The sequence below is a fragment of the Phodopus roborovskii genome, unplaced genomic scaffold (assembly GCF_943737965.1).
Source record: "Phodopus roborovskii unplaced genomic scaffold, PHOROB, whole genome shotgun sequence".
NCBI classification, from domain to species: Eukaryota; Metazoa; Chordata; class Mammalia; order Rodentia; family Cricetidae; genus Phodopus; species Phodopus roborovskii.
The window spans coordinates 14,823,658-14,836,023 of NW_026126460.1; the positions used below are offsets into that span (position 1 = coordinate 14,823,658).

Genomic DNA, 12,366 nt, shown 5'->3' on the forward strand with positions numbered 1-12,366 from the left:
TGGATTTAGAAAAATATATCTCAGAAATATCTTAGGCATTTTATCTCCAAGAAAAGAGATTTAATAATTCCTTCAACTTCAAAGAACTCAGGTCTAAAAGACCCTAAGTGGTCTTGGAAGGAAACTACAAGTTCTGACTAGCAACACAGATGTTGTCAGCCTGGTGAACATCCTGGCATCAAAACTTCCCAGGACATGCCCACCACTTTCTCTACAAATTTTATAGTAAGGTGCTTAACTGTGGTAATGTACCCAGGAACAGGAGTATTACAGTTAATTGGTATTCTTTTAGTCTACCTAATAACAAAGTCTTAATTGTCTATCTGTTACTATTTTAGTCATCGAATACACAACCCTATTCTGTGTTATTTGAATTTTAAAATAAGTCTAGAAAACAAATTATGACATCAAGGTTGTTAATTTTCACTAATGTCATTGCATTAACAACATTTACTTTAGTATATTTTCTGTTGCACAATTACTCTACTTCTTTTCTGTACAGATCTGAAGTAATACTTTACATATAATAAACCCGCATTAATGAAGTGATGATAGGAGAACAGACAAACAGGGATATGTATTATATAGCTTACAGTAATTTAGATCATACTTATTTAAATCCATCCAATTAATTATGTTTGGGCAAAGATAACATAAGTAAGAATTGCCTCAGCATTGAAAAGTTTATTAGTAACTGTTTTGTGGCTCTTAAATGTAGGCCAGGTAAAGTTTGTTTGATGGTCATTTTTACATATATTATTTTATACATATAAATATTCACTTTTCACATATTAGTTCTTAGGTAAGTCCTCTATTAATGATTATCTTCATTATTTCATCATACTTATTATTTTTACTTCTGTTACATTCTATCAAGGCATTGCTGGCTAGCATAGGTTTTGTTTATTTGATGATAATTTGCATTGATTTTACTTGGAATAGTAATTGTTAGAAATTAAAAGGTATAGAATATACAAATGGTTATGACAAAGTGATTATTCTCATGTTGCTCATAAAAATTTAGATAGCCAAGTCTTGGAATAGCATGGCAGTACTATTGAAACCATTCACAGTGGTCTATAAGATTCAGGACTTAAGGAATGTTTTCCACTCTTTTGTTTTTACTTTCTGTGAGATTATGTCATCAATAATAAGTAAAGCTTAAGATGCTTTTGAGACATAAAGCAATTCTGGCATCTTTCTGAGTCAGAAATAAATGAGTATAAAACGTGACCATTACTTTATCATAGAAAGATACTCTTGGCAGTGTGAAAGTTGAGTATTTTGGATGTTTCCAAAATATTTTGATCCTTACTATATATCAATTGAAATTATAAAGAATTTCTACAATAGTCCCTAAGTTAGTAGCCTAAAGAACCTTTGCTGACTTTCAGTCATGAATACATATTACTTTGCTCTCATTTTTATGTTTGCTAATTTTAAATACATTAATGTTTCTAGTGTTTGGAAAGCTTTGGTACTATGATGTGAACATTTTTGATATCAAAGTGAAAGCCACTTAAGCATCCTAAAGATGCCTAAATATTTTTGTTTAAAGTAGCCTCTTCAGCTATATGAGCAATAGTTAACAGTTATGCAGAGAAACTTTGTGAATCCTTGGTAATCCTCAGATCATTTTGACATGTCACAGGTTCTAGGAAGCATGGTATGAGTCACTGCTAAGGAAGAGCTACACATACTCCCCTTCTCTTGGGCTTGCTTATGTAAAAAGAAAACTTATCATACAGAATGTAATGGAAAACTATGCACTTTTATTTATTGTACTTGGGCATCATAATATAACTGCCACTCATCAAAGGTAACCATTTATGGGTGATTTGTACCATATAATCTGGATATAAATTCTGAACTTGCTTTCTTGGGAGGAAACAAAGAAATGCAATGTGTCATATTCAAGTGGTGCCCAGACTATCACAACATTTCTTTCATATCTACCCACACAGGTCAGTTTGACAAAGGATAAACTAATGTGTGACCTCCTAGGCAAAAATCACTGCACTGTAACATAAAAGTGTGACTATGGCCATGAAAATTGGAAGTATTTCAAAAAGTTCTACATCAGTGACTTAGGAAAAATAAGTTCAGTTATTGTAGTATGTATTGTGAAGTATATAGAATAAATGAATTAGAACAAAGAACTGGGCCAGATCAGAATATAGAAATAGGTGATCTACTATGTATTTTATATCTCTTTTAGTTTTATATCTTTATATCTTTTTGTTTTTATTCTACAAAATAAAGTGAATTTTTAGTCAATTTACTTTTCGCTTTGTTAGCTAATGTGGAGAAATGCCTCAACAATAGAATTAATTATTATTGTGATTAATAAATTCATGCCCTGGTGTTATATGAGAGTAGGCTCTTTCAGTTTTTCATATATTTGACAAATAATCAAAAATATATTACAATGTAATATTTTTATATCAGGAAATAATCTATATGAAAGTAGCTTGTGTGTTAGCTAAGAAAAATTTCACACACAAAAAAGTCTTGAGAAACACAATTGTCCATGGTATTCTTGGGAGTACACCAAAATAATGGAGGAGGGAGGAGGGGAATATTAGAAAAGGTTTGGTCAAAGTAAATGTCATCTTCAGGTGTTAATTACGTCGGAAAATGAGAGATGGAGAGAGAGAGAGGAAGAATAAAAATTACTGGTTTTATTTTCCTTATTAGTAAGATATTCTACAATACAACTATAGTCTTAAATTATTTTCCACTCTATCTCTACAGTCTTCCTGGAAGAGATTCCAGCAATGGACTATAGGCTAAATGGATTGTGGAAACTAATTCACAAATTGCAGGTTTGGGGAAAAAATAACACTGCTTTGAAAATGAAAGTCTATCAAGATCAGAAACATTTTTCATGCTTTCATTTTAATCTCCAGTCCTCTTTTCTTTTCCTGCAGATTTAGGGAAAAAGAACACAGAAAGAGAAAAAATGGGGCAGTGGGGAGTATCACCTCTAAATATTTTGACACGCTCAGTGTAATTTTCTATTGCTAAAAGAAAACTATTTGGATAATCTCCCAATTAAAAGGTGGATTATGAAGCTTTAAACATTCATTTTATTGTCCTATTCCTACTATGAAATATTTGCTTTACTCAATCAAGACAGATATTTTTCTTATAAAACTACCATGGAATTTAAAAGATGGAAAAATCTTAAATGTTAATGATAGTTTTCCTGATTTCCAAATTTACAGTCATCACATTCTAGAAATATGGGACCTGAGGGGTAATCTGATTACTCCAATATAAAACAAAATGCTCCAAATGATTAAATATAAATTTTTATGGACATTTAAAACTATCACATGAGCAGCCCCTGACAGGTCATGTAATTCTGACAAGTCATCACTATTGAAAAATACAGTTGCATTATTTTAAACTTAATAATAAAATAGGCATTAAGTAAAGACATCTAGAAATAATTAGGTACCAATTACCAATCATGTATTGAGTTGATGGCCCTGAGTAATAGTTTGATTTAAAAATTAAATTACTAAAATCTGATAAAATGTTGTGCAGGGTTGTTTTGGCTATCCTGGGAGAGAGGAGTGATGAGCAAAGGTGTCAAGACCAGGCTAGAGAAACCCACAGAATCAGCTGACCTGAACAAGGGAGAGCTCATGCACCCCAATCTGATAGCTGGGAAACCAGCATAGGACTGACCCAGACACTCTGAATGTGGGTGTTAGGAGGACTGGGCAGGCTATGGGGCCTCTAGTAATGGATCAGTATTTATTTTTAGTATAGAAATGGACTTTGGGAGCCCACCTCACATAGAGGGATACTTTCTCAGCCTAGATACATGGGCGAGGGCCTAGGCCCTGCTCCAAATGATCTGAGGGACTTTGAAGACTCCCTGTGGAAGGCCTCATCCTCCCTGGGGAGCAGAAAGCGGTAATACGTGAAGATAGGAAGGTGAGGGAACTGGGATTGACATACAAAACAACCTCGTTTCAAATTTATATTAAAAAAGAAAAAAATAAAATCTGATAAATTTTAGTATTTCAATTCTATATTCACTAACCCGTTTAACAACCAGTTTATATAAAAAATAGGGCACCATATAATAAAATTGTTCTGAGATGATGTCAATATTTCAGTCACAGCTAGAACTGTAGCCAGTGACTGTTTAGTCCAGATGGTATCTATGTGTGTCTCATATAATCCTCAAACCAGTTTTACAATAGTATCCAATTTCATGGATAAGAAATACAATAGAACCCATATTTGAACTCATGTTTTCTCGTTCAAGAAACTCTGCTCTTTGCCTGGATAGCAGCACTACAGGTGAGTTATCTTAGAAATGATGAACCTCATTTTACTGTCCATTTACTATTTCTAGCCTTGTGTATTTACTAATGACCCTGGTAATTATTTGTTTTAGTCTTAAATTATGGACTATCTCCTGGAAATCTAGATATGCTAATTAGATTGACATTTTCACTGTTTTTGTTTAAATTAGTATAGTATTAAATCTTTAATTAGACACATTATTATTTTGAGTTGTATGACATCAACTAAAATCATCCACAACTACAAATGAACTGTCTTTCTACATCCCTGCACCCGTGACCAAATGTTACCTCCCTGATTCTCAAGGCAAAGTGGTACACAAAAAGCCATCAGGAAGGGTATCAGTACGTACCAATGCTTTCTGATATCTTTGAGAGATTAGTTTTTTCTCCCTTGAGAAGCATGATTTCACATTCATAAGGTTAGAGAACCCTGCTTATACATCAAAACAATGATAATGTTAAAAAGAAAAATAAAAATGGGTTGTTTCTATGAGCTAGGCATTGTTACTAAGTAAACACACAGTCCTCAGAGCCGTTCAGGAGCTACACAAATGCGTCATTTTGAACATGAAAGTGTGATCCTCAGATAACTTAAGGGCCTTAAAGTTACACATCTCTAAATGATTAGAGCTTGATCTTAAACCTGATTTCAAAGACAACTTGCTCACTCTAACCACCATGTGGAATTCTTTCTCACTAAAATATTGGAATAAGTTATAAGTAAAATCATTAACATAATTACAAAATAATTCTTCAAAATTATAGTTCAGTGACCCAGTCAATGTCTGAAAGAGGAAAAATATTTTATGAACATGGAATAAAACCAAGTTAGATCATGGAGGACAAATTCGCATGCTATAGACAACTATATTAACTAGTTTTTCATGCCCAAGTATCAATGTGCCACTGTTGTGTAAACCAATCTCCTCTAAACACCTAATTAACTTTAGAACTTCTCATCACTATTATTATCAAACAATGTATGAAGATGACATATCAATTATTCATTCACTTTAAAATTTAAAAACAATTTCAAGACAAATGAATGGGAAAGTTATGAATGGATGTGATGACATAGATGAATCTCATACATGTAATATTTAGTGAAAGTAGCCAGATGCGTAAAACAAGACTATATTAAGATTGAATAGGATAAGACAGAAACACTAGACAAGTTGTCTTAGGTGTTAGAATTTAGGAAAGTGGCTAGTCCTGATACAGGCAGCTCATGGAATCTATTATTACTATTACTATTATTATTATTATTATTATTATTATTATTATCTGATGGTTATGCTTCCATGTCATATGACAACACAATAATCTATTAAAAGCAATACTTCTAAAATTCTCATTTTGTTTTTACTTATTGTATTTCTTTCTTTCTTTCTTTCTTTTCTTTTTGGTTTTTTTGAGACAGGGTTTCTCTGTGGCTTTGGAACTAGTTCTTATAGACCAGGCTGGCCTTGAACTCATTGAGATCCACCTGCTTCTACCTCCCAAATGCTGGGATTAAAGGCATGGGCCACCAATGCCTGTCCTTATTGTATTTCTTAAATAATGATCAAATTAATTTGTTTCAGAAAGCTAATGATCCTATGTAAATTTGCAAAATATTTCTTTCCTAGTTAAAATGTTTCAGAAAACTTTTTAAAACCACATATGTTTATGTATAAACAATAAAGCACTGGTTTACATAATTTATAACAAAATTTACAGCTTATGGTTTGTGTTAAGCACTTTTTTGTGCAACCAATACCACAATAATGGTATAGATTGATCCATTTTGTGCAACATTCTTTCTTACTGTTCTATGGTGTACTCTACCCTTGAATTTTTTGCTATTGGTAACTCTCACCTGTTTTCTGTCTCTGTAGTTTGATATAAAAAGGAAATTAAGTGGTATCTATTTCTAACAGTCTGGCTTCTTTCATTTAGCATAATGTATTTGTGATCCATCCATGATGTGTAGCATCAATTCCTTCCTTTTTATTACTCAGGTACATTTTAGTGCATGGGTATACCACAACTGGGTAGCCTAAGTTGCTTCCAGTTTTTGTTGATTGTGATTAAACTACTGTAAATATTAGTGTTTAGATTTATTTTGTAGACAAGAATAGTATGTCATGTTCTTATAATTCTAATATATGCTGCAACATGCACAAAATATTTTTCATATTGTGTTGATGCAATGATGATTTTTCCATCTGAAAATACACATGTCAGTTAAAAATAACAGAAAGTCAGGAATTAAAACCAAACTGTATAACAAACATTGTATAAGTATAAACATTTTCAAATTTCTCCTTAATTAGTTTTGAGTTTTGAAATTATGTACAAACTTAAGAATTTTCTATTGAGGTTCTAAGATAATTACTAATTTCTTAAGTGTACAAAATTTAAAATCAATGGCATTATTAAATAAAAGTCTGAAATCATAATATGATTCAATATGAAATCATAATGAAGAACCGATTAAAAAAGCAAAGTGTATTCAATTCTGTTGTAACTCTCATTTAATATACTAAAATTTCAGTCCAATTTGTTAGTATTTTTTTGGTGGTAGCTAGGAAAGAATTTGAGTGATAAAATGGAAATATGGTTGATGTTACCTAGCATGTTGTGGTAAAGTGGAATGGCCCGTCCATGGGTAGTAAATGCAGTCATGACTAGTGGGACCGTTACACCTGCAAGCAATTACAGAACAGAAAACATCACTCTCCATCCACAGTAGCATGCACACACATGCTCCAGTGCTCTAGCATGGAGCCTTGGGGGAAGAACACGGGAAGCAAGCACACCAAGTACCTATCCATCAGGCCGATGCAGTCTTCAATACTTGGGCCTATGCACCTGCAGAGATTCACATTTCAGAGAAATACAAGGAAAGAGAAATCAGTCATCCAAACAAAAATAAGTGTGATACCAAATTCCTAAATTTATTATTTGACAGCTTCCAGAACAGCATAATTTAGAGACTGAGAGAAAAATTATTTCTTTGTGGAAACACATAAGTAAATTGACATTACCACTCAATTATGCTAGGAAACATGGAGACAGCAATGTTACATGATTATGTGGATAACTTCCATAAACAGCAGTCATTTCTGAAACCTTCAATCTGTTTGCATCTTTCATCACTATACACAGGTATATGAATTACCTGATAGTTCAATGACTGTGGATGTTTTCATGTACACCATTTCTCTTAAAACACAGTTAGGTTTACGTAAAAATCCCAAAATCAATAAAAGGTGAATAGACAATTGAATAAAACATAATAGCTCTATTCTTGATATTCATTAAAGATTGATCTTGGCAGAAAATAAGTTAATATATTTTAGTGGAATTCCCATAGATATTTTACATAGTCAGATTATGTTAATCCTTGGTTATGAATCTTTTAAATATTTATCAATAAACACACATTTTTTAAAAAATTGAAATGAACTGACTTGGGCCTCACTGCAGTACATCTTAATGACCACTTTTAAAAAGCAAATGCATGACCAGCAAGCAGAAACTTTTAAAAAGGTGTCACAATGCTGAACTCAACCATAAGCAAATAAATACCCTGTAGTAAATGAATAAACTCACACAGAGGTGCCTGAGGAATCTACCAAGAGAAAAATTGATGAATGCATTTAAATACACAGAATTCTAATATATAGTCCTAGAATTTCATTTTGAGCCATTATGGAAAAATTTATTTTTTATTTTCCAATGTATTTAAGTTGAGTTTCTTATTTCTCTTCAAAGTAAAGCAGCTTCTGATATATGATTTATAGGAGTACCTAATTTTTGTGGCAATAGAGAGTATACATGTTTGTCCATATTCTGATGTCTAAAAACTGGAAAAAGAGCTTTAGGTGTCGGAGATGTACACAGACTATGTGAAGCTAATGTAAATGACTGTAATAACTGATGCTAGTGAGCTAACAGAACTTATCTAATAACTTAAGTCACTGTCTCTCTGTTCTATCATATATGCTATACTACTACTACTATGTAGACAATTAGTTTTCTGCATTTTTGAGAATCAACATTGAACAGCAAAAATAAATTTATCCTGGAAAATGTAATGAAGTCCCATGAAATGAAGAGATAAGAAGTAACTAAAATACACATGGTTGACTTGGTTCCATTTATTAGAACTTATCAAAACAATTTTTAATTAGAAAATAAACTACTGAAACACCCTAGGATAGTTTCACATGATATTCTTTTATTGTGTCCTAAAGAGCTGGGTTTTTTAAATTGTGTTCCTGTGATAAGTTCTAAAACACTAAAAATAGTGTTTTTTTTTTTTTTTTTTTTTTTTTTTTTTTTTTTTTTAGGGCACAGTACTGCCATTGTATAAAATTAACCGACTACTACTTCTTGTTTCACAAGAGAATCTGAAAAACTGTAGTTTGTGTGTAATCTTTATAATGACCCTTGAAAAATAAAACCATTCCATATTGAAATTCTGTTTGAGGAGAGAGTGTGGCGAAGGAAGTATCTTCATTCATTCAATAAACCCATGTGATGAGCCTACTAAAGTACTTGTAGCCTTCAAGGAGCTATAGGAAGAAATTAGATGTGTTTTCATTTATTTTCATTAAGCTCACAGTTTTAAGATGAGAATACACATGCATGGCAGCTTTGTAAGTCTAATATGCAGGAGCGACACCAGCATGTCCCACTTTAGAAGGTCATGGTCACCATTCTGGGAAATCAGTAGTTTGAGATGTTGAGAGCCATGGTTGGAGGAACAGTGATTGTTAAGGGAGTACAAAATAGGAGCAAATGCATAGCTCCAGAGCATTACATCCTCTGAACAATATTTCTAAGCAGACAGAGAGCATGATGGCAGGCACGGAGAAAGGAAAAGAGAAAGGAAGAACCTTAGAAGCTATGTTTGGTTGGTTTTAACTTAGGAGATAATGGAAAGCCACTGTGCCATTTGAAGAGCCATGCCTATCTATAGATTATCTCTTCAGAGGGATGTAGGAAAAATGTGGCAAATATACACAATATGATTGTTTTTCAATCACAGGGAACAAAGTTATATAATTTGCAGGAATATCTATGAAACTGGAGATCAACTTATGAAACAAGCTAACCTCAGAAAAACAAATAAAATTCCCTTTCATTTGTGGTTCCTAATCTTAAACAGCAATATAAAATCATATACAAATACATGACATGAGAGAAAATGAAGCTTCCTATGGGAAAGAAGAGGACAAATGGGATGAGGAGGAGTGAGAAAAAAAGAGAAGAGAGGAATAAGGGCAGGTGAGCTCAGTGTACAATGTTCAAACTCTTAATCATATTTCAATATATCATAGAAAACCTCTTGTTTGGCATATAAATTCAGTAACATAAATGTGTGTTCATATAGTTCAATGGCTGTCTTAATTTTGAACATGACTCATTATAAAAAAAATAGGTTTTCTAGGTAGCTTTCAATGTCAACATAACACAAGACTAGGATTTTCTGAGAGGAATCTTGAAGGTAGAATTGCCTAGAAAACATTGGCCTGTGGGCATATCAAAGGGCTTGATTATTAATTGATGTAAAGGGACTCATCTCATTAAAGATGGCACCAACCCTAGGCAGGTGGTTCTGGGATGTATAAGAAAGATAATTAAGCAATGAGATTTGGACCAACATACAAGCAGTGGTCTCCATCCTTTTTGTTTTAAAGACCAGGTTGAAATTCTGCTCCTACATCCCTCAATAATGGACTGTAACTTGGAAGTATAAGCTTCAATACACTCTTCCTTACTCCTTTTTGCTTTTGGTGATAGTATTTGTAACAGTAACTGAAAGAAAACAACTTGATTAGCATGCATCCCCCAGAAGAAGCTAAAGAATGAATGAAATACTAACACTGGGAAATTATGGCCTCTATTCAAGGCAAGAAGAGACAATATTTTTTCATTTCCTTCCTTTCTTCCTTCGTTCCTTCCTTCCTTCCTTTGTTCCTTCCTTCCTCCCCTTCCTTCCTTCTTCTTCCTTTTTTTTTTCCTATCCACTGAGGATACTGGTGAGAGTTTTCTAATCAGTACTAAATGGTTCACTTTTTAATAAGTACTTGAAGAACTTTCAGAGTCAATTTTTTAATGCACTCTTGAAGTAGTAAAAATATATTTAAGGCATTAGGTAATTTTATTTTCAGGAAAATCATTAAACTACATTCAAAGTAAGAACCTATTTCTTAAAAAATGTAATTGGAAAGACTATTTCATTAATTTGGTTATTGAATGACCTGATAAAAATTGGAATGTGGAAGGGAATTTGCTCTCTGAAGTGGAACTGCTCTGGTGAGGGTTCACACTTACTCATATGATCAGTTGATAGATGAACTGAGGACTCAAAAAGTCATTCATCACAGCCTTCCCTCTGTTCTGTGATCTCTCACTGAACCATGGTTCTACATGTTCCCACCTAGGGGTGAATTCCCCTGGATACCCCATTTCTTCAGTACTGAGTTCCAAAGCATAGTGGGTATGCTGTGATCCAGTTCAAACAGTGTATGCATTCCTGAATTCTCCTCAGGAACTACAATCAACAGCACGTTTATGAAGTCAGGAAAAGTGAATATAGAGATTATGAGGAGGGTGAAGCTCAATAAATGTAACAGTGAGACCTCAGGACAAAGTCATCATTGGTGACACCTTACCCTGGAAGATGCTATGAAATACAGCTTATTCTGTCCATAGTTATTATGCAGAAAAAAGCTATGTGTGTATCTTTCTATTTATTTAGAGACCACCATTAAACCTCAGCTTCCCTTTTGTATGAGATACCAGTTTTGTTGCTAAAGTAATTGGAACCCTTTCTGCTGGACTCAACTTCTACCTCCCTCTACTACATATGATTTCTTTTATTATCCAATCATGATTTAAAAGGCTGACGAGGAAGACACTCCATCCACACATCCACACTAGGCTGTGTGTCTTCCTTTCATTTCCCTAATGGTTTCAATGTAATTAGATTTGCAAGAACAGAAAAAGGTCTCATTTTGAATGGCAACAGCTGTTGACATCGACATTATATTGAATAATTTACCGGTTTAATTTTAGTTGCAATACAATAAAACCCTCTTGTGGATGATTTTCACAGGCAAAGTTTTCTTTTTTCTCTTGCTGACTCCTCTGCTCCAGTAGCACAAGTTATTTTTGTTTTTTTTTTGTTTGTTTTGTTTTCCATAAAATAGTCTCAACTCAAGTGTACCAAAACTCACAAGGGGAACCATTTATTACTTCTGTTTTCCTTGAAGCAAAGTGTGTAGGTGACTGTCTCGGTGCCCTGAACCTGTGTGCTTATATAGAAACTAAGAAGCTTGCAGGCAACTCTTCTGTGTTGCATTAAAATTTGTGTGGCAGAATATTGCTTTACCTTCCAAGGATCTGCTACTTTGCAGAGTGACTTAGCTGATTTCATGACCTGTAGGAAATTATAGAAGCATCCAAAAATTGATATTTTCTTGGCAGAAAGTAATGTTGCTCAGTTCACTTTTTCAATATCTTCTAATAGTTGGGGCTTAATCTGGCAGGCAGGGCCATCTCTTTAGAAAACCTCTACTTCCCTGCCAGATAGAAAGTGCCAAGATACCTCTCTCCAAGTGTGTGCATACATGTGTTTCTGTGCCTGCACTGTGGGTAAGCACTCCCAATGGAAGTGAGGATTTTATGATGAGAGGATGAAGTGAGTTAAAGTACTGTTGATTCTAACAATATTTATCTTTTATAGGAAGCAAGAAGAAATTATTACTGAGATAAGACAAATTTGTTTCAAGAAATAGATTGGAATTTGCTAGAGGTGACATTATTTGCTTTCATATACAGTATTCGTTAATGTCTCCATCAATGGCCATATCACTGAACAAAGACAATCCCTCTAATTTGTGTATATCCAATTGTTAACAATAAAGGCTACAGTGCACAGCATATTCTCTTAAATGGAAAAATATATATGTCTCTTTCTAATTGCTTCATGATATTCTAGAAACTCTGAGTTACAGAAACGCTATAAAAAGTGACTCACACA

General features: G+C 33.4%; 1 protein-coding gene across 1 annotated transcript in view; it reads right to left on the reverse strand.

Moving 5' to 3' along the window:
* Erbb4 (erb-b2 receptor tyrosine kinase 4) overlaps positions 1-12,366 on the reverse strand; it is a 1,004,487-nt gene that overhangs the window by 233,625 nt on the left and 758,496 nt on the right. Inside the window, exon 16 of the mRNA XM_051190418.1 lies at positions 7,137-7,181. Coding sequence (XP_051046375.1) covers positions 7,137-7,181 — 45 coding nt within the window. The remainder of the gene's footprint in view (positions 1-7,136; positions 7,182-12,366) is intronic.